Source organism: Urocitellus parryii, chromosome 4 (assembly GCF_045843805.1).
Source record: "Urocitellus parryii isolate mUroPar1 chromosome 4, mUroPar1.hap1, whole genome shotgun sequence".
Classification (NCBI taxonomy): Eukaryota; Metazoa; Chordata; class Mammalia; order Rodentia; family Sciuridae; genus Urocitellus; species Urocitellus parryii.
In genome coordinates, this window is record NC_135534.1 from 110,712,556 (window position 1) to 110,737,156 (window position 24,601).

The 24,601-nt window shown below is 35.2% G+C and overlaps 1 protein-coding gene and 1 pseudogene across 1 annotated transcript; one reads left to right on the forward strand and one right to left on the reverse strand.

The window, feature by feature from the left end:
* The first annotated feature begins 9,094 nt into the window (after nucleotides 1–9,094).
* Nucleotides 9,095–10,030, forward strand: LOC113192546 (putative olfactory receptor 10D4). The gene has a single exon (XM_026402715.2). It carries the CDS (start codon nucleotides 9,095–9,097, stop codon nucleotides 10,028–10,030), a length of 936 nt encoding a protein of 311 aa, XP_026258500.2.
* A 12,391-nt stretch (nucleotides 10,031–22,421) lies between these two features.
* On the reverse strand, nucleotides 22,422–23,340 carry LOC113192561 (olfactory receptor 8G50-like; annotated as a pseudogene).
* Nucleotides 23,341–24,601: the final 1,261 nt, after the last annotated feature.

Consider the following 24,601-nt stretch of genomic DNA (forward strand, 5'->3'; position numbering starts at 1 on the left):
TGCCCAGAATCAGAGAGTGATTTGATCTTTAAATTTTCAGTCCTAGATTCTCATTGCCCAGGAATTTACAAAAAATGGACAGCAGCAATCTCAGTTTTGACATAAACAGGCTTGGGAGCTGCAATGATTGAGTTGGGTGGAGACTTAAAGCCACATTTGACAGCACAAACATACACAAAACAGAGAAAACATCACTTATCCCAGAGAAAAGCAGGAGGAAGGGAGAAGTAGAGGGATGGAGAGATAGAAAAGCAATAGTAAAATGGGAAAGGTGGGGATTATCAGAAGATGGCCAAATTTTCCCTCCAGGCCTTCCCCCAAGATTCCTCTAAACAACTAAACTTGCAGAAACCCTGGGGAAACACACCAGTACTAAGTTCCACACCCTGGGGTTTGCAACTAGAAGTCAGGCACCAATAAATGTAAGGACAGGGGAAAGGGAGGTAAAATGGGAGGCTCAGGCTTCAGGTGTAGGAGTGGGATTCTGTCTCAGTGCAGGCAGCAGGGTTACCTACCTCCTCCTGAAGTTCCCAGAGCTCTGAGCTGATGAAAAATGAAAACAAATGCAGTTAAATTTCCCAGGAAGTCCTGCCCCCTTCTTGGGACCAGTTATAATTTATCAACAATATCACTACGGAACCTACTGATATTTATTAAACAAATACTTGAACTTCTGCTCTTCTTTGGATCATGTAAAAGTCCCCAACATGAGAATATTTGCTTTTTCCATATGCCTGGTGTCTACAAAGGATCTGTTAGAGAGACAAAGAGAGAAGGGGCTGTTTTTTCCAGTGAAAATGCTGCAAGAGTAACATTAGCAATGATATCAGACACTAAATATCCCTGTAACTGACTTTACCAAGGGCTTGCTGCTGTGCTGGCCCTGCTAATAGAAACATTGTGGGCATGTGTCATTGATTCCCCACCTCTAACTTCAATTCTCTGTCTCGGCACGATACCCAGTGCATGGGCTGGGTACACACTTCTGCTTTGTTGGGATAGCATCCATTTTCTAAGGTCTGCATTTTCATGGCATGGTGATTTGTGTGTCTCTTCAGGATGGTAAATCACACGTCTGGTGTAACAGTGTAAAGAGCTGAGAATATCTGTGCTCATTTTCCTGGCTAAAGAACACTAGATGCGATTAAATTCCCTGTATATTCTCTATATATCATATTGACCAATTAAATATGGATTAAAGAAGTTCATATCAATATAGAAAAATCTATGTAGCATTTATATGTGTATGAAAGACTCAATTTGATGAAGTCTTTGTGATGTTTTTGTCATGGCAATATTTTTCTTCTTGCATCTGTGAAATGAGCATAGTGGTGTAGCTAATGCTCTGGGTTGTTTTTAAGATCTAATTGATCTTAATGCATGTGAAAGTAAACACACACACACACACACACAAATACATATACATAAAGAGTAAAGCGATGCATAAGAACAAGAACAAATTTGATTTTATCAGTAGTAAGAAATAATACATATATATGTATATTATATATATATTATATATGACAAACTAATTATGTGAATGGATGGTCTATTTCTATGGATAGAAATCATATGTATAATATTTTTATATATATTATATATTTCATATGTTATATATATATATATATATATATATATATATATATATATTTTTTTTTTTTTTTTTTTTTTTACCTCAGCTACATCTTCACTTTATTGGCTGAAGTTTCTGGCAGCAGGAGAAAAAAGCTGGAAAAATGAGCAGCATTCATCCTCTGATCTAGCTGAGTCACAAACTTAGAAAAAGAGTCTGCTGCAGACCAGACACAAAATCTGCTTGGAAGGACAGAAGAAGGGGACACATATATGTTGCTGGTTATTGTAAAGAGAAATAGGTGAAATGACCCTGAACCTGGCACAATAACAAGTAAACAGACCTTTATATTTATTAAAGCATGGGTGCATTATATTTTGAGTTTATTCACATTTGTTCAAATACAGTCAATAGTTTTACACTTTTCAGATAAAATATTTAATGAGTCCAATGATCAAACTTTTATTAGAGAAACACATAATTCATTCTTTCAGTCAACATGTATTTACTGGGTTTCTATACAAAATAGAAGATACTATTGTGCACATTGGCATTTGGCAAAAAAAAAAAAAGACAAATTCTTCTCCATTTGGAGCTTGTATTGTAAATGGAGGGAAAAATCAATAAACAAACAAATAAGCATAAAGTAAATATCTGATAGTGAAAATACTTCAAGAAACTGAAACCATCATGCATGGCTCAGCTATGGAACATCTTCTGAAACATGTTTCATTGGGCAATTTCTTTATTATTTATCAAAAGTATACTAACACAGACCCAAAAATCCATGTCAATTACAAGACATGGGCCCTTGATGTAATCAAGATATGCATCAAACATAAGATGTATGAGGCTCCTGCTGGTATACAGTAAGGTTTTCTTTTTCTAAATGGTTTTTATAGTTGTACACTATAAACAATGGTAAAGAATATAGTATGGTAAATGTATAAAACAATAACATATTCATTTATCATCTCTGTCAAATACTATGTAGCTTCCATAATTTATTGTGCCCTTCTTGTATGTGACTTGCAGCACAATAGGTTCATTTATACAGCATTACATATGATGCATCCTGCTATGACATTAGGATGGGTATGACAACACAGGGAAATAGAAATCTTTCCGCTTTAAAATTCTTTTATGGGACACCATTAAAGTTGTGCCTGTGGGGCTGGGAATGTGGCTCAAGCGGTAGCGCGCTCGCCTGGTATGCGTGCGGCCCGGGTTCGATCCTCAGCACCACATACCAACAAAAATGTTGTGTCTGCCGAGAACTAAAAAATAAATATTAAAAAAAAAAATCTCTCTCTCCTCTCTCACTCTCTCTTTAAAAAAAAAAAAAAAAGATGTGCCTGTGGACAGAAACCCCTTTTGCAATTCATGAGTGTAATACGTTACAGAACAAATAGAGGCTACTTCAGATGAGGAATCTCCACATGAAAGTCTGTTCTTGTGCTTTGGCCTTGCTAGGTATTTTTGAACATTGATCCTCACCTTCTTTTCATAATAGTAGGTATCCTAAGTGAAGCCAAGTCTATGGCTATTCCAAAATAAAACATTTTCCAGTCTTTCTTAAATCCAGTGTCACCTTATGATTAAGTTCTGGCCCATGGGAAAGGAGAACCACAGAAGTAAGGAAATAAGTAGAAACTGAAAATAATCACAGAACAGACAGGCCAAATCCTGACATCTATAGAGAACAAAGGGTGTCCATGAGATATGAACCCAACACAGAAAAATGGGATGGTCAGGAAGGATTCCAAAGCTTTTTGATATCTAATATCTTGAAAAGAAACTTGATGACTGTGCACTATTTTGTAATTCCCAAACTCCCTGAACATTCAGTATTTAATTGCTTATGCTCAGAGGATTCCTGCTTTAGCATATATTTGAATAAGGCTTCAGAGGGATCATGAAATCTTTTGAAGTCCCACAAAGGCAGGAGGTACAGTTTTTAACTCCAGCAGTAGAAAATGATCAGTTGCAAGCAAGTGTGAGGATGTTCAATACCCACCCTATCTATCCCACATGAAGAATTAGACCATATGATATTTTAATGAATATCTAAATTCTTTTCATTTGGCCTGGAGTCTAGTGACAAAAACAAATTCATTGCAACAATTGCTCTCTTGGGTTATTAAAAAAGGTTTAAATTTGGTTTGGGTCAAAAGCAATCATTTTAGAGCATTTGAAAATTTGGTTCTGGTAATAAATCATAATAAATATGGTATTCTAGAGACACAGCTATGAACATATTCTTCCGTATCCGTATAGTATACTTACAAGGTAGATCAATTTTAAATATTCTTACCACAAATACTCTTTTTAAACACAAATGTTTACAATGCAGAAAACACACAAATGTTATATTTTTTTAAAATTTATTTATTTATTTTTATTGGTTGTTCAAAACATTACAAAGCTCTTGACATATGTTTCATACATTAGATTCAAGTTGGTTATGAAATCCCATTTTTACCCCAAATACAGATTGCAGAATCACATCTGTTACACATCCACATTTTTACATAATGCCCTATTAGTAACTGTTGTATTCTGCTACCTTTCCTATCCTTAGAGCATTTGAAAATTTGATTCAGGTAATAAATCGTAATAAATATGGTATTCTAGAGGTACAGCTATGAACATATTCTTCCGTATCTGACATTACTGTATAGTATACTTACAAATCTGTTAATAAGGTAAATCAATTTTAAGTATTTGTATCACAAATATTCTTTTTAAATGCAAATTTTTACAATGCATAAAACATACAAATGTTATATTTAAAGATTTTAGTTTTGTGACTCTAAGGTTTCATGAATTGCATAGTTAGAAATGTTTAAATATACTATATTTGCATCTTTATATAAGATGTGACATTCCAAAGAACACAAAAATAGGAAGGGGGAGTGTGATTGTGACAGACACAATACCAGAACACTCTTTGTCACCAAATCACATTGTGCTCAATGAGTTAACCCCACCGGGAATACCTCAGATGGAGGGAATGAAGACTTTTCTCTAAGGTATCTTCTTTGTCATATTCATCCTGCTTGGAGATGATTGATCTTTATAGCATTCCTTTCTTCTTCTACTCTTGAAACTCCCATGTATTTATTCTTGGGATTTCTATCTATTTTTGACATGTTGTTCCCATCTGTAACAAATAGGATATATTTTATCTCCCTGGCCTGAGCCACACCATCTCTTACAGAAGTTGTGAATACTTGCACATTATTTTATCCCAATACAAATTGTCCACTTATAAACGGACATTGGAAACAATGTCCACCTAAATGTTAAAATATGTAATCCTATTTGTGGGGATATGAATAACTTTCATTTTATTTTTTGTGTTTCTTTACTATTTTGCAATGAGTTTGCAACATTTACTTTTTAAAAAGCTGTTTTCAAGAGAAGGAAAGAATATTTCAGATTGCGGTCAAGTGAAAATGATAAGAAAATCTAAAAAGTTGAAGTGGAAAAACATTCAGAGTAATTACTCTTGAGGAAAAAAAGCAGAATCATTTCGAAACCCAGTGATGTAGTAGTAATTATGTTGCTTCTACATTTTTCCTAAACTCATTTACAAGAAAATGTTCTAAAGCCACAGAGTGGGGTTTATTATTCTCCTACCCATTTGTTGCTCTCCTCTGTTGGTTCCTACCTTGTAGGTATTCCCAGAGGGCATCTGTGGGAGGCCCATCCAGATAAGAGAGTTGAAATCTGGTTTTAGTGTACTGTCATACATAGAAACTTAAGTAAATAAACATCTGCTCTGATGCTATCAGATGAGGCTAATGCCAGGCTTTTGCCCTTTGCCAATTGCATTTTTCTTTTAATCTTGTGATATCTTTCTCCTTTTTTTCTGAACAAGTATCACAAAATTCTATAGTTCAGGGATCTTATTTATAAGCTATGCAGAGGAAGACAAATACTGTGCGTTTTCTCTGGTATGGGGAATATAAAAAATTTGAACTCATAGAAGTGGAGAGTAGAAAGAGGTTTATCAAGGACTGGGGCTTGCTAAAAGGGAATATTGATCAAAGGATACAAAATTTCAGGTAAACAGGGGAAACACATTCAAGAGATCTATTTGCACAATACTATGATTAGAATTAATAAAATTGTATTGTAGCCTTTAAAGTTGTTGAGAGTAGATTTTAAGTGTTTTCACTACAAAAAAAGGTAATACATATGTTAATTAGATTGATTTAGTCATTTAATAAGATATAACTAATTGAACACATCATATTGTACTACATAAATGTATGTACATTTTCTCAATTAAATAATAATTCCTTTAAAAGAAGTATTTGATGTGTTCCAAACACATACAAAATCTATTTGACACAAACAGCAAAACTTTGGTTAAAAATGCAGATAAAAAACAACTTGCAATTTTACTTTTTTGCTTATGTTAATTTTGGAATATCTTGTTGCTTTCTGGAAGGTGAGAACTATAGGCACAAATAAGAGACCTTTTGCTATTTTATCAAATTCTGTCCCATTGCCCTAATTTTGGAATATCTTGTTGCTTTCTGGAAGGTGAGAACTATAAGCACAAATAAGAGACCTTTTGCTATTTTATCAAATTCTGTCCCATTGCCCTCTGATGACTACTAATTCTGTAATAAGTATCATCACTGAGAACTTTGGACCTTTTGGGATGTGGATGTATTATCACTGTGACAATCACAGTAATTTAGCACATGCCACCTTGATTCTAAAGTGAACATTTAAGATAGTCTATTTTATTTGTCTTCCTAAATTTTAGCTAATGTAAATTTAAAGAAATCTTGATTGCTTGTCACAAGTATATGAATCATCTCTTTATTCATAAAAAATAATTCTTCACGCCCAGACATGGTGCTCCAAAATTTAAAGATAATCAAGGATTGGACTTGGGGTGAGGCTCAGAGGTAAGGTGTCTGCCCAGCATAACTCAGACCCTGAGTTTCCTCTCTCATACTGAAAAGGAAAAAAAAAAAGAAAGATAAATAGGATAGTAAAATTATCGAGTTTTATATCATTTTAACATTTGTTTAGTGTGTAAGAAAACATTATTAATTTTTAATAATAATTCCAGATTCCAGATGTTTTCAGAGTGGTGTAACTACCTAAACATTCTATAAGCACTAAAACTTGATCAGAAACTTCACAGACAAGAGTCCTGAAAAACAAGCCAAATGCCACCTTCTTCCCTGATTTGGGGCATTTATAAACAACAGCAGCATCAAAAACAACAACAAAAACGCTCTTTATTACTTATTTTTTCCTATCTCTGTAGATTTCATCAGAATTTTGAAATCTAAATAAGACTGTACAATGCTTTTTCTCCCAGAGATAGTTTACATTTCATGAGCCAAGGGAATATGTCTAACCCATTTTACAGTTCACTTGTCTGTCTCTCTTAGCAAGTGATTAATATATGGCATAAATTGGATTCCAGATATTTGTTGGAATGAGTGGAATTCATGTACATGTAAATAAACAAATGAATAATTGTATTCATTGAAGAATTAGGTCTGGTACCCTCTACCCAATATTTATTGAATATTCATAACATTAACATGGAAGACACAATATATGCCACTCAGTACATAAGGCAGACATTTCAAGTAATAGCTTCAAACTCATAATGGCCCTTCAGCATATTTTCTACTTGTCTATCTAGGCAGTAGCTCCTGTCCATACCATTGAGCACTGCCCATATTTGTTCCCCTGGACCCTGGACCCTGAACACAAGGTAAGAGTATGACTTAACCAAGGACATTGTACTGAATTTTAAGTTGAGTTCCACAAAAGCAGAGGGCTGTGAACCTGAGTCACTGCACAGCCTTGCTCTAAAGCTGCTTCATAAAACTCTAAGGGCCCTGGAGCTGCCCTTGTTCCCACACTACTGGGCCTAGCTTTTCATCAGTTTCTTTAATTCTCTCAGCTACTGCAGTTGCTATTGCAATAGGTCAATTCTGGCAGTATTGTGGAGTAAAATAATGTATAAATGATCTATTAAAAACATTAGCACATAGAAAAGCACTAAATAAAAACATGTATACATAAGTATGTGCTACATAGGTATCAGATCAACCTTTTATTCCACAAAGTATATTTTACAAAGGAAATTATAATAATCTCTCTCTCTTTCTCTTCATCTCACTTTCTCATTTCTGAGCTCCAATTATACCAAGTAGTTAATTGCACTCTTGCACAATGAGGTTCCTGACTTGAAGGATTAATTCCCAAAGGAAAACAAGGTTATTAAAATCTCCTGTGTTTATGAATTGTTGCAGTTCCTGGAGTCAGACAGGAAATGACTGTAAGGGAGCTGGAGTACCCTTAGATATGTGGCATTCTACATGGAAGTAGCTAAAAAAGAGAGTAATTCAGGATCCTTATTAGCAACCTGTAGGCTGCTGGGAATTGGGGCAGGGGAAGCTTCTTTCTTCTACTGGGGAGGAAACAAAAACAACATTCAACAGATCGAGCCATTTATGCACAGTGTTTGCTATGTGAGTACCTGAAGTTTTGCCTTTGTTTATTATTTATTTACTTATATTTTGGTACAGGGATTGAACACAGGGGCTTAACCACTGAGCAACCTCCTCAGCCCTGTTTTCTATTTTATTTAAGAAAGAGTCTCACTGAGTTGCTTACCGCCTTGCTAAGATACTGAGGCTGGCTTTGAGCTCATGATCTTCCTGCCTCAGCCTGCTGGGCCTCTGAGATTACAGGGCTGGGACACTATGCCCAGTTTACCTTTATTTTTTATCTTTTCTTTCCTCATAATCATATATAGATGTATGTGTGTGTGTGTGTGTGTGTGTGTGTGTGTGTGTGTGAAGAGATAAAGAGAGAGAGAGAGATAATAGATATTGATAGGGTCTTAGGCATTGTTTTTAGAATCCACAGAGCGATCTATAATTTAAAGATCTTACTGTGTTGGAAAACATAAAACAATATAAAATTCAAGGTTTTCAATTTATAAAACTTGTAAAGGTGTTTTTACTACCCTCTCCCGTGTCTCCTACTGGTGCAAAACTAGTGTTGTTTAACTTGGACCTGCTTAGAGAATTACAGACTTTGGAGCCTGAGGTGGAGGCTGCCAGTCACTCATCTGCACTAATTTCAGGGACTCCAGAGGATGAGACCATTGAAAAGATACTGTAGCTTTTGCACGTGTGGCTTCCACAAGTGTCACAAAGGAACATTTCAATTAATGCAATTTAGCAGTGTGTATGCAGAATGGAAGACAGGAGAATAGACCTATGAGGCTGAGTGGGATTGTTCATGAGTGCCACCTGCTACTGGAAACTGCACTATGGAAGGGTATAGCCATCTTGGGAGATGTGGGAAGGTAAAGACAATTTTTTCAGGAAGCATCACTCTCTAAATAGCTAGATAATTTTCTTCTCTATTTCATTTCACTGATATAAACGAGCAAATTTACGTAAATGTTAAATTTAACCACAGCTTTCTTTCTACAGACAACCAAGAATTGATTCTTCTATAAAAATGAGAAATCAAACCATGGTGAGCGAATTCATCCTGCTGGGAATCCCTGAGACAGAGGGCCTAGAGATGGCCCTTTTCTTCGTGTTCTCATTAGTTTATTTGTGTACCCTCCTGGGAAATGTGCTCATTCTCACTGCTATCATCTCCTCCTCTCGGCTTCACACTCCCATGTACTTTTTCTTGGGAAACCTCTCCATCTTTGACCTGGGTTTCTCTTCCACAACTGCTCCCAAGATGTTGTTGTACCTCTCAGGGCAGGAACATGGCATCTCTTTCCGGGGCTGTGCTGCCCAGCTCTTCTTCTACCATTTCCTGGGCTGCATCGCGTGTTTCCTGTACACAGTGATGGCCTATGACCGCTTTGTTGCCATATGCTTTCCCTTGAGATACATGGTCATCATGAACCACAGAGTGTGCTTTGTCTTGACCACAGGGACCTGGATGGGTGGCTGTGTCCATGCCATTATCCTAACCTCCCTCACCTTCCAGTTACCCTACTGTGGCTCCAACGAGGTGGGCTATTACTTCTGTGATATACCTGCAGTGCTACCTCTAGCCTGTGAGGACACATCTCTGGCTCAGAGAGTAGGTTTTACAAATGTTGGTCTTATGTCTCTCATTTGCTTTTTTCTCATCCTTGTTTCCTACACTTGCATTGGGATCTCCATATCCAAAATTCGTTCAACAGAGGGCAGGCAAAGAGCATTCTCCACCTGCAGTGCCCACCTGGCTGCAATTCTTTGTGTTTATGGGCCGATCATCATTATCTACCTACAGCCCAACCCCAGGCCCCTGCTGGGTGCTGTTGTTCAGATCTTGAACAACCTTGTGACTCCCATGCTGAACCCACTTATATACAGCCTGAGGAATAAGGATGTAAAATCAGCCCTGAGGAATGTATTTTCCAAGAGAAGTCTTGCTCTGGAAAATAAATAAAAGAATCTAAAGCTTTTCAGGATGAAGTCTGATTTTCCATATCATAGGATCAATTCTCATCTGCGGTTCTCAAGACATATTGAAATAAAATATACTCTGAATCAATCTACCTCTTAATCTCAGTATTTTAACATATATGTCCATCTTTCCCCCCCCATGTTTATAATGAAATAGAACTTATCATGTTGCTACTTGACATTGCACTTACGCTGTGTGAATTCTGACTCAGGACAACTTACCCCAAAACATTTCTTAGTTGTTTAATTAGTTGAAAGAATTAAAACACATATGTTTCCTCATGGTCTTGGTTAAAAGTGTACACTATACATCTTGAGGGAAAAGAGAGTGAGAGAAAAAAAATTCAAGAAAGGCTAATACATAACATCAGAATTCTGTCCTTTCTCTTTTAGAGTGTGAACTCCAATTTCCAGCAAGCAACACCAAAATTCAAACTAAATTAACTAACATTTAAGGTGATATCTTATTGGAATAAAGTCTTGTGGGGTTTTGAGAGTTTTTTATTGTGTGGATTCCTTTGGATATAGATATTTTCATTGCATTATTAGACCCCTGGAAAGATATGAGTCTATATTGCTTCTCATTAGATACACAAAGTAAGAATTTCTGTTTTGGAAAATGTCATTAAAAAATAAAAATAACTCCTATTGAATGTAAATAGTTTGCTATTTGGCTTTTTTTTTTAAAAAAGATGTTGATTTATTTCTGTGTCTATAAATACAAATCAAATTAAAATTGTTTAAATTCAAATAGGATTAAAAAATTTCCCTCCCATGGGAAGTTAATGTTTTTTCCTTTCTCATAAAACAAACAATATAAGTAATTTTTCTTCCTCTAATCTCTGTGTTCCATAATGCTGTGGTTAAAACAGGTAAGTTTTGTTTCTAGAAACTATACTAAATTATATAATGAATATAATTCTCCTTCATCTTTTCGTATATTATTTCTTCTATTTAAATTTTATGTACTAATTATTTATGACTTTTCTTATAAGCCACATTAACTCCCCTTGGACAGATGAACAAAATAAATATTACAGAGAAAAAAGGAGAGAGGGAGGAAAGGAAGGAGAGAGAGAGAGAGAGAGAAAGAGAGAGAGAGAGAGAAGGAAAAGGTAGGAGAGGGAGGAAGTAATTTGTATTTTAGAAGTAAAATAGAATAGTGCTTTATAATGAAATTATTTTTGCTTTCTTCTTTTCTTCAATTTCTGCCCGTCAACAGGTGACTAAAAATCAGTTCTCCAAGAAGAATCTATAAGTCATCACAGAGTGTGGAATGCAGTATTAGAAAATATTAAAAGGGTTCAGTGGCAGCTAATACCAGTAACCAGGGAATTGCAATGTGATGTGTAAGAATTTCTAAAGAAAGAATGTATTCATTAGTTTTTCAGTGCTGTGACAAAATTCTGAGATAATCAATTTCAGAGAATAAAGATGAATTTTTGCTCAGTGTTTCAGAGGTTTCAGTTTCTGGCCATCTGCTGGCTTCAAGGTAGGAGCATGAGGGCAAAAGGGCATGGCAGTGGAAAGCTGCTCCTCTGCTGGCTTCTGGGAAACCGAGAGAGAGGGAGGGAGGGAGGGAGGGAGAGAGAGAGAGAGAGAGAGAGAGAGAGAGAGAGAGAGAGAGAGAGAGAGAGAGAGAGAGAGAGAGAGAGAGAGAGAGAGAAAGAGAGAGAGAGAGAGAGAGAAAGATTGGGAAGGGGTCTGGAACAAGATATTGCCTTCAAAGACTTGGCCCAGGCTATCCACCTCTTCCAACCTGGTCCAACTTCTAGAGTCTCCATCACTTTTGGGTAGTGCATGGGATACATCTTATTCTAGTTAAAATTCAAGTCTTATGGATGTACACCATGGTGAGATTCACAGTGGTATATTCATATATGTATATAGGAAAGTTACGTCAGATTTATTCCACTGGCTTTCCTTTTCCTATCTATTTCCATTCTCTTCATTCCTCTTTGTCTAATCCAATGCACTTGTATTCTTCTCTTTCTCCCTCTTATTGTGGGTTAGCTTCCAAACATCAAAAAACATTTAACCTTTTGTTTTCTGGAATTGGCTTATTTCACTTAGCATGTAATAGCTATCATTTTTATGGAACTATGATTTCAAGAATTAAAAATGATTGTGAGAACTATTATGGGGAAAAGATACTTAGCCAATTTCGCTTCAATCTGACATATCACATAATTATACATTAAAATACAAAGTATTTGTATTAAATTAAATTAAAATACTTTGTTATATGCAATACTGGGTGTGATGGTTAATAGTAAGAGTCAGCATGATTGGGCCAGAAGTGACCAGAATTAGTCAAATATTTTTCTGAGTGTATCTATGAAAGTGTTTTCAACGAGACTAACATTTAAATCAGTAGACTAAGTAAAGCATATTGCCTTCCTAATGCAGATGCCCACCTTCCAATCAGTTTTAAGACTTGAATAGAACAAATAGATTAAGTAGGAAAGAAATCTGGTGGTTTTATTGATTGATCTAGCACATGGTTTTTTCCTGCTCTCAGACTGAAATTTTCAACACTGGCTTTCCTAATTCTCAGGTCTTCAGAGTCACACTACGCTTATATTGACTCTCTTTCATCTCCAGTTTGCCAACTGCAGACTTGGGATTTCTTAGCCTCCATAGTTGTGAGCCAATTATTTGTATCACAGACACACACACACACACACACACACACACACACACACACACACACATACACATACACAGTCTTTCATTTATGATGAATTGAATTATCTTTTCAACTTCACAATGATGAAAAAAACAATATATATTCAGTAGAAACTGTACTTGAATTCTGAGCTTTGAACTTTTCCTGGACTATTAATATGTGATATTATAGTCTGTCATGATGCTGGGCAGTCACAGCAGGCCTCAGCTCCTAGTCAGCCACAGGATCACCAGGGTGAACCACCAATACTCTACATTGTGCTATGTTGCTCAGAGGATGTTCAGTAGGGTAGGTGTATTAAGTGCACTTTCAGCTTATAATATTTCAATTTAAAATAAGTTTATCAACATGCAACCCTACCATAAATCCAGGGTTATGGCCCTTCTTCCTATAAGTTATGGTTCTCTAGAGAACCATGACTAGCATGACTCATCCAGGGCTGTCATTTGTTAATTTCTTAGTGTATGCTAAGCCCTGAGCTAAGCTCTTGTCATAAAGACATCACTTAATAGTCACATTAATCCTACAAGTTAGATCATTTTTATCCTCCTAATAAATTTGACAATATGGTACTTAGAAAATTTGCCTAATGATATACCAAGGGCAAGTTGACTGAGTGTGAGTTTAAATTCAGATCCATCTGACTTTAAACTCAGAAAACACTTTTTCAAAACATTATTCTTTGTCACTAATATGCCTGAAGACCTATTTCCAAAGAAAATTCTTGTCAATTGAATACTGTTTTTCTATTGCTTTTTATTTTTATTCTTTTCACTTAAAGAATAAAATAGAAAAGAGGGAAGATAATGTATTTATCAAATCCTCATTACCTTCAAATGTCATTTTAGGTAAATTGAAAAACTAAGTCAGTCTTTACAATTCAACAAAATATACTCATATATTTATATTTCTACTAATTAAAATGTAGCAATCTGAATCAGTTGAGAAATTTATTAACAGTCATAACATTTATATATGTGATTCTGTCCCCTGTCAACATATACCATCACTATTCTTCTCGAAGCAGAGGCTGAACCCATTACTGCTAGACACTTAACAACATGTAGCAAATGCATAAGCTGAAGTCCTGACCATCTATGAAATGTCATCCAGAAGTCATGCTTCCATTTACTTCTTCAACAGTGAAGAATTGGACAGTTCTAAACTGTCTCTTTTCTTCTCCTTACTATACATAGGTAACTTATTATTTTTTATTTTTATTAGTGCATTATAGTTGCACATAATAGTGGGGTTTATTTTTTTCATATTCATATTCATAGTTCATATAATATAATGTGCTCCATTTCAATCTCTAGTACTTATATTTTTCCTCCCTTCCTCCCTCTTCTAACCTCTTTCATCTACTCTATTGTTCTTGATTATTTATTGTTTTTTCATTGCTGGGGTATAGATATACATAAAGAGTAGAATTCATTGTGATATATTTGTAAATGCCCCTTACATAATTTTGTCAATTTCTTTCTGCAGCTCCTACTCTTTTCCACCACTCCTTTCTCCTATTCAATCCCCTTCCTCTACTCCATGCTCTCCCTGCTAGTTTTATGAAATCATCCACCTCTTTTTAAATTCCTTATTTCTCTCTAAATTATGCATACAAGAAAAAACATTTGACCTTAGACTTTCTGAGTCTGGCTTATTTCACCCAGTATGATGTTCCATTTATTTACCAGTGAATGACACAATTTCATTCTTTTTATGGCTCAGTAAAACTCTACTGTATATATAGCCCATTTTCTTTATCCATTCATCATAACTATAACTGTTAGAAAAAAAAAAACAGGATCAACTTTCCAACATATTGGCACAGGCAACAACTTCCTTAGTAAGACTCCTAAAGCTCAAGAGCTTTGTAATGTTTTGAACAACCAATAAAAAAAAGAAATAAAAACAAGTATCAATAAATGAGATGGCTTCAAATTAAGAGGTTTATACATATCAAAAAAATTTTTAAAAATAAGAATATGAAGAAAGAGTCTATAGAATGAGAGAAAATCTTTTCCAGGCAGTCTTCTGAGAGGGAATTAATGTCCAGAATATTTAAATATCTCCAAAAACTTAACACCAAAAAGACTAATAGCTTGCTAAACAAACGGACAAATTAACTAACGGATGTTCCTCAAAATAAGAAATGCAAATGGCCAAGCAATCAGGGAAATGCAAATCAAAACTAACTGAGTTTTTATCCCACTCCAGTTAAGTGGCAATCATCAAGAATACAAATCATAACAAATGCTGGTGAGGTGTGGATAGGGGAATGCACACTCATACATTATTGGTGGGACTGAAAATTAGTAAAACCACTCTGGAAAGCAGTATTGAGGTATGGAACCAATATGACTCAACTATTCAACTCCTTAGTACTTAGTCCAAAGAAGTAAAGTTAGCACACCATACTGATATAGGCACATCATTCTTCACAGCAGCGTAATTCATTGTAGCGATGTTAGGGAACCAGTCCGGTTGCCTGACAACAGACAAAAGATAATATTAACTCTTATTCTTGTAGGCAACTTTGTAAATCTTATTTTGCATAATGAGATGATGCTTTATGCCATAATATAAAACTGAAAACAGAGAAATCAGAACTTAAATATGGCTTGATGTAGGGAAATTATTCAAAGTAAATGAACTTTCACCTTGGGTCTTGAAGAGTAGCTAGAAGTTGTCCAGCAGAGGAATTAGGGTAAGACATTCCAAAAGAGAAAATAAAGATTTTTAAAGGTAGCATTGTGAATGATTCTATTTTAAGTGTTTTCTGAAACCATCTCCAACGTATGTCCTATGATTAATCTTTTCTAGTTTATTTTAATAGTCAACATTTTATATGTTTTCATAAAATATTTACTACATTAAAAAAATTATTTACATATTTTGCTACCCATGCTTAGATATGAACTTCTTAAGAATAACACCTACAGATCTTTGTAATTTCAGTTTTTATAATAGCAAGTACTTAACAGATAATGGTTTACTATAAAAAAAAATCAGTGAATCAGGTACAGTGGCACATGGCTATAATCCTAGGAACTCAGGACTTAAGTTCTAAGCTTGAGACCACCAGACCCAGCACCTTAGTGGGACCCTAAGCAACTTAATGAGAACTTGTCTGAAAAAAAAAGACTTGGGATGTACCTCAGTACTAGGGCAGCAAAACAACAATAACAAGAAGTACTCAAACATACAAAAACCAAAAAGAACAAATCAGTGGATGAATAAAATTTCCAAGTGGATATTGAGTAGATAACAAGAATAAGGGGGAAAGGTATGGTTCTGGGGTACTATGTGGCTTTGAGGATACTGAAAAGGTAGATTGGGTCTGATTGTTAAATATAATATACCAAATAATATACCAGATAATATACCAAACTTTTTTGTTTTATGTTACTAAATTTGTTGTAGATTTTTATAGTAGTAATATCAGATTAATGACTGCCATTCTGACTGATATTAAATGAAATCTCATGGCAGTTATGATTTGCATGTCCCTAATTGCTAAGGATGTTGAAGACACTTTTGTATATTTGTTGGCTATTGGTATTGCTTTGTTGAGAAGGGTTTGCTTAATTAACTATCTCATTTGTTAATTGGGCTTTTTTGGTTTTAAGTTTTTGAGTTCTTTATATATTCTAGATATTAATCTTTTACCAGTAGAGTAGCTAGCAAAGATATTTTTCCATTCTTATGCTCTCTCTTCATATTCTTAATTGTTTCCTTTGCTGTGAAGAAACTTTTTTATTTTTCCCCCCATTTTTAAATCTGTGCATTATACTTGTACATAATGGTAGGGTTTGTTGTTATGTATCTGTATATGCTCACAGTATAACAATATGATTTGAATTCCTATTGTATACTTTAAACATAAACTATTAAAAAATAAAATTACATTTGTTGTATATTGAATGTTGAGAGACAGAAAAGAAGAAAAATCAGGAAAACCAGAACTCAGGGCTGAGGTTCTAAGTTTGAGACCACCAGAGTGGGACCCTAAGCAACTTAATGAGAACTTTTTTGGAAAAATAAAAAGGAAGAAAAGAAAAAAAGACTTAGGATATACCTGAGTACTAAGGGCAGCAAAACTGCAACAAAAAGAAGTACTCAAACAAACAAAAAACAAAAAGAACAAGTGAGTGGATGAATAAAATTCAAAGTGGATATTGGGTAGATGACAAGGATAAGGGGGAGAGGTAAAATTAGCACGAAAAAACAATTGTTTAAAATTCACATTCCAGATAGATCAATATATGGGTAGAAAAAAAGTCTTTCTTTTTAGACATTTCCTTATGGGATAAAAGAGCACACACCACACGGACATGCTATGATTTGTGGAATTCAAGAGCAGTTGACTCATAAACTGCCACATTATCAATGGCATAAAAATAAGCCAATCTCATTTAAAATGGGTTTACACAATCAGTTGTAATCATCTACAATAATTTGAATCTGTTTAATAAAAAAGGCCCTGGTTCTCCATTTTGCTTCCATCAGAACAGATAAGAAATATTTTTGCTTACTTTGATTTTATCTGAAAACAAAAAAAAATTGGAATGAAGATGAAAGACATTCTGAGGACAGCAGCGCAGTCCTATAAGGAAATAAGAATGTTCAGTGCACAGAAATGGATGCTTAAGGAGTCCTCAGATCTGCCTCCATCTCATGGGTCAGAGTGCACTGTGAGCTATGTTATGCCTACTGAAGCCAAACTTATTTCTTAGATGAGAGGGTTAATTACTTATTACATTTGGGACATTGTGCAAGTAGTGTAAACTCTGTAAGCTGTGATTTCTTCAGAGAGAATGATTGTAGTATCATATACTAGAGTAACATTATAAATATAACATTTGTACTCCTGGGCAAAGTGCATGACAGCTCACAAAATCTCAATAATGATAATTATTGCAATTGTTACGTCACATTTACAGTTGTTCATATTGTTATTTAAAAAAAAGCCTAGGGTGGATTGTGGACAATCACCAAAGGGTAAGGAAGAAGAACAGCAGAATTTTTTTCCAGGGTGCTTACTAATTCTTCATTTCAGATTTTAGCCTTGAATGTGACAAATTGCAGTTGTTTAAAGCCATCCAGTTCTAGCAACCAACACACTATGCAATATTTGAAAGTTTTGATTTTCATTGAAATTCACCAAGTGTATTAAATATTGTGATTTACTTGTAAAGTAGGAATGCTGGGACTTGGGTTGTACTCTGTAATAGCACAGTGGTGGAGTGCTTGCCTAGCATGCACAAAGCCCTAAATTAGATTTTCAGCATCTTGGAGAAAAAGAAGAGAGGGGGTGGGGAGAGAGAGGGAGGGAAAGAGAAATGAAAGATCCCAGAAACCCTTGGAATATTTTAATTTGTGAACTGAATAGAAGCATCTGGTAGATGGTGCCATGAGCCCATCAGGAGTTTTTAAAGAGCCAATAAATGAAAAATGATGACTTCTTTTCTTCTAGAAACAAAAGAAAAATGTTAGGAGAAATTGAAAATGTGTGTATTACAGGTATTACTTTGGTTTAACGTGAAGAGGAAGTTATTTGATGGAAATAAAATTTTTATTTAAAATTTTTACCAAAAATATTCATGAAAATAATCTTGAGATAATAATTGCAATATATTTGAAAATTAATTTACTTTGAAGTGCTTGAAATTATTCAGCAAAAGTAGAATTTTAATCTGTTGATTGTTAAATAATTTTTACAGCTTTGGGAGGAAGGGGAAGTTAACATTTAAGTGCGGAATGAAGTGCAGCTAGGGCCAGGGAGATTCTGTTATTCCTCCTCCTTCTGGGAACATGCACAATGTTTCCCAAGATGGGTGCCCAGAGGGACAGGAAATGTGATTTTCTTATACAGTCTCCTGTCCTACTGAGTAGGGCTAACCACAAAGGCAAGAACTCCTTGGGCTGACTTGCATATAGGCAAAATGGGCACTGAAGTGTAGAGAAGCTTTCAGAGTGAAAGTGAAAAGCTCATGTTGTAAATTTAAAATGAAGTATCACAGTCCAAGTATGGATTTAGCTTTTGAAAGAGTTTTATAGGGAGACATAAAGGTGACTTTGAATTGAGGTGTTCCTGTCACATAGAAGTTCATCAGATGACAACACAAGCACAGTTTTATGTCTTTTAAATGAGGGAAATGCAACTTAACCAAGGTAAAATTCTCACGCTAGCTTTGAGATTCAAGTGTCGCTTTGCTGTATCTCTGGACACAGTGCAAGAGACAGGAGCAGGGAAGAGCACGATGTTATTTGGAGGTGAACATACTTTTCTCTTTAATGCAAAGTTTTTGAAGACTTTGAAGCTTAGAGGTATCAGGAAGAATACAACAATGGCCTGTCATGTAGAAGTGGCACTGAAGTGAAAAAGAAACATCTTGTCTCCAAAAATCTGAGAACTTCTTCTAGAAAGATACAAAAAAGAAAAAAAATATAGATACTGTTATTGTTACCAAGAGCTCAGTTGTTGTCCTTGATGCTAATCCAATAACAAGGACACAGTTTGGGAAAAATGGGAAAAAAAGGTTTTATTGCTTTATTAGCAAAGGAAAAAAGCCAAGATCTCCAGTGATTCTGCTCATTGGGGGAATGGAGGATATTTAAAATTTATTTTCTATTCTACTTTGTTATGTGACCGTTCATATTACACATAGAGAGCACAATTTTTCATATCTCTGGTTGTATACAAAGTATATTCACACCATTCGTGTCTTCATACAGGTACTTAGGATAATGATGTCCATCTCATTCCACCATCTTTTCTACTCCCATGCCCCCTTCCTTCCCCTCCCACCACTTCCCGCTATCTAGAGTTCCTCTAATCCTCCCAAGACCCTTCCACCCTCACTATGAATCAGCCTCCTCATATCAGAGAAAACATTCGGCATTTGGTTTTTGGGGCTTGGCTAACTTTATTGGCATTACATCCTCCAACTCCATCCATTTACCAGAACAGAGGATTTTTAAAAAGATGATTAAAAGATTATATTTCAGGTCTGCCCTGACTGGGATGGACTTGGGGAATCAAAATTTACTTGCTAATTTGGAAGAGGAAGAAGAGGAAAAAACATATTTGCTTTAAAATAAGCCTCAGTGACAGAGCAAACAAAAATTTCATTTAAACTTAATGGACACTAGTATTACTGTATGTATATACGTGGCAATATAACCAATGTGATTCTGCTACCTGTACACTTGGAAAAATGAGAAATTATACCCCATTTGATTCAAATGTATGATATGTCAAGATCATTGTATTGTCATGAACAACTAATAAAAAAACAAAATAAAAAAAATAAACTTCATTTAAACCACTATGACATTTCCCCACTGTCAATTTCTGCCTTCCATTTCTAATATTTACAAGCTGCTTTCTGTTGACAGAGGGTAAAGTTGGGGGGGAAGTGACCCCAAATCCTTGTTTTCTATCTTGAGAGCCATAGACAATTAAGGGTATTTAGCATCTGGGCAGTCCAGAGGTCCATGGTAGCAGTTTGTTTGTTACTAGAAAAGGCATACATAGGTCAGGTATCATGCTAGGACAACAATAGACAAGCAAGACTTTATTTTTTGGTAAACAATTAGCATGAAAACAATTAATATTTTAGCTGGCCTCTGAAAACCATGAAGTCAGTAACTCAATAAAGCTTAAGATGGCACTGACATGACACTGATTTGTGAGTGGAGGCCATTTAAGACTTTAGAACATTAACACAGTTGTTAGAAACACACAAAGCATTTAGTTTTTATAATGGCCAAGGTGTCCCCTTGAGCTGTAGTTAAGATATGTAATGTCATTTGATTTCTGTAAAATAGCTTTTTTTTTTTTTTTTTTTTTTTTTTAGCATTGTCTCTGTTTAGTAGAGGAATCCCTTTAACTGTAATTTACAGATCTCTTGGCAAAGTTAGTCCTTTTGTGTGACAGACACATTGCTTCTCTTAGACCAACCTGAGGGAGTATTTTTTACAATTCAAGGAAAGAAGTCCGAAATTCTCTGAAGAGAACGAGCTTCAGCAGCTGTTAGGAGAGTCCCTGAGTCACTCCCTTTACTTACAGAAAAACTCCTCTGATTTAGCTGAAGGGAAATTCACCCCATCTCCTAATTCCTCAGCAGTCACCTTTCAAAAAACTTACCAGGTACCTTGAATCCTCAGCATGGAAGGGGGTGGGGATGTCCAATGTGCCAGACCTGCCCAAGAAAATTGGAGCAGGGGTTGTAGTGGGTCCCATCTAGGTTGCCAATTTATTACCAAAAGTTTGGTCCTTGTCCCTTATGCCAATCCAGTAATGAGGACATGGTTTGAGAAAAAGGTAAAAAGTTTTACAGCTTTGCTAGCAAAGCAAAAACACAGGGTACTCCTGACCTAGAGGATGAGATTCTGCCCATCCATGGAAACAGAGTTTTAAATGAAGTAATTCAAAGATTACATTCCAGGTGTGCTCTGACAGGGGATTGAATTTACTTGCTAATTTGGGAGAGGGAGAAGAGGAAAAAACATGTCCACTTAAAAATAAGCATCAGTGACAGAACAGCAAGGGCTATATTGAAAGCATAAAGTGGACATGGTTAAACTACCACCAAGAGAATATGTGGGAGCTGAACATCTAATGGATGCCACCAAGGGAGACTTAATAAGGGGGAAAATTGCCTCCAGGAAAATAACACAAATTTTCTGTTTGCTGTTTGAAAAGACATCAATATGAGAAAGGGGGAAAGAAGCAAATTTACTTCTTGGAAGTCTTCTTCCTGGATCGCTCCTCCCCATCCCCCCACCCCCGATAAAAAAATAATATATATTTTTTTTCTGGAGTGAATAATGGTCTTTGGTTAGAAATGATATTTGTAGTTAGTCAAAAAAATAATTTTTGTATTTACCTTTTCCATTGGAAAAAAAATACTGCATGCACAAGTAAATAACAAAAAAGATCATTTCCAACTTTGAGATTTTATAATGAAGTTTGGAAAAATTTATCTCTTTGGATTTAGAGAAAATGAGTATAGAATTATGAAGAAAATAGAGGCAGTAATATCATCCCTAAACTGAGGAGCAAAGATTATTGCTTAATTTACATAAAAGTATTCCTAGTATTATTCATCATGTATATTATTGTCAATCTTTCCAACTATAGTGCTATCTCCTTGTGAGTTGGAACAATCATAACTCATCACATGCTTCCATATTTCCTAATAGTATTCTACAAAATTCGTAAGAATTAGGCATTATACTTTACGTATTAAAAATTGTTATGTTTGGTTTATTTATTTAAGAGCTCAAACTTTCAAAAATGTTTGTCAATAAATTTAGTTAAAAAGAATAGGTATACAAAATATTGAGAATATAAAAGGATACTGTCCAAATATATTTATTTCCAGAATTAACATTAAAAAAATCTTGCCTAAAATGAGGCATATTCAACCCTAAGGAGTGTTTTGAAGGTTTATAATAAATGTATTTAGATGTGATTCAAGTAATTTTGCACAGATCATGGCACATCTTAAAGAGGTGCTGTTCTCTATCTGATCCTGGGTATCCAGAATTATCCTTAGCACCTGTCTTCCAAGAAATCAAACATTAGCATTAATCTCATGACTTGTAAATATATATTGCTACTCTGGACTGCTTCTTTATCAAACCTCCAGAAATTGTAAATTTTTACTAAAGCAAAATACTATTTTTTACAGGGCATTTTTTTTCCAAGGAACTTATTTAGGGCAAGTTTCACATCCTTATTCCTTAAGCTATAGATTACAGGGTTCAACATGGGCACAATAATAGTATAAAAAACAGAGGACACTTTCCCTTGGTCCATGGAGATAATTGACATTGGCTGCAGGTACATGAATGCAACAGAACCAAACAAGAGAGCAACAGCTGAGAAGTGTGAGCTGCACATACTGAAGGCTTTGGCTCTGCCTTCAGTTGAGTGAATGCGCAGGATGCTGGCAATGATGAAGATATAAGAGCTAAGGATGGTCAGGGTTGGGACAAGGACATTAAACACACTGAAGCACAGAAGTAGTACTTTGTTCACAAAAGTTCTTGAGCAGGAGAGCTCTAATAGTAGAAGTACATCACAAAAATAGTGGTTGATTATATCAGTTTTACAGAAAAGCTCTCTTAGCATGCATATTGTGTGAACTGTGGCGCCAATCAATCCCATGCTATATACTTCAACTACCAACCAGAAACAGACTTGAGAAGACATAGTAACATTGTAAAGCGAAGGGTTAGAGATGCCAACATAGCGGTCATATGCCATTGCAGCCAACATTGGCATTCTGATATAACAAAAACTAGGAAGAAATAGAGCTGAGTCATGCACTCAGGTTTTTCTGCATTACAAAGTTTTGGGGTAATGACAGTGGACTGGTAGAGGTCAATGAAAGACAGACGGCTGAGGAAATAGTACATAGGTGTATGTAGGTGAGAGCTGAGCCCAATCAGCATGATCATGCCCAGGTTCCCTACCACAGTGAACATGTAGATTCCTATGAAGAGAGGGAGAGGGGCAGCTGGAGCTCTGGTTTGTTGGTTAATCCAGCCAGGATAAATTCTGTCACTGTGATGGAATGGTTTCCTTGAGTCATTTTTTTCTTCGAACCCTATTGGAGGAAGAGAAATCAAATTTGATATAAGTAATTATTATCTCACTGAAGTGTGAGTCATAATTCAAGCATTTTCAGCCAGATTTCTACTTTTTTTGGCCACTGTTCATCTTTGTTTGCAGCCCAAAACCTTAAGATCCCCCCAATATGGGACATGTCAATAAATAGCAGCATTTTCCTAATCTGTATTGTTTGGCTACAGAGTTGTTATTAGTAACTAGTTCCTGATAATCCAAAGAACTGTTCTGATAACTATGATTGACTGTTTTGAGAACTTTTCATGCCTTGTTTCGAATAATTTCAAATGCTCTGTAGAGCAAATATTTTGCTGATGTTAAAATAAGAACAACACAAAAATCATACAGCCAATGTCACAAAATGGAAAGAGTTTGGAAAACTTTTCCCCAAGGTAATGAACATGTCAACATGTCCACACCCAGCACTTTTGTTCAACAGTATACAAGATCCAGCTAGTGCAATCAGGCAAGAAAACAAAATTAAAAGGCATACGGATTTGAAAGCAATATATAAAATCATCTTTATTTTTAAATGGCACAAGCTTGTCTATGGAAAATACTAAGGACTCATTGCAAACAATTATGAGGATGAATTTTAAAGTTCATGAATATGGAGAGTTCAAAATCAATAGAAAAATTGAATTGTATTTTTCTACATTTGCAACGAAGAATCAAAAAGAATGCATTTGAAATTACTTGAAAAAGAATAAAATACTTCCTGATAAGTTAAATAAAATAAATGCAAGGCAATTTGCCTAAAATTACAAAACATTATTACAAGGAATAAAAGCCCTACTTAAATGACAATACATACCATATTCCTGATTCAACAATACTCAATTTTGTCAAAATGGCAGTACTTCCCAAATTGATGCATAAGTTTAGTGCAATTCCTATTAAAATTTTGGCTATGTTATAGCAGTTAATTACACACTGATTATAAAATTCCTACAATTCAAGGGTCATAAAATAATCAAAGCAAACTGAGGAAAGGAGAATAAACTTGGAGTTCTCACATTTCCCACTTGAGAAGTTACTACAATGTAACTATAATCAATATAGTGTGGTATTGCCATAAGTTCAGATGCACAGTTCAGTAAAATAGAATTGGAAATACAAAAATAAACTCACATCTATGAGGAATTTAGTTATTATAAGGGTTTCCTGACAATTCCACAAGGAAAAACGTTTTTTTCAACAAGTGATACTAGGACAATTAAATTGGA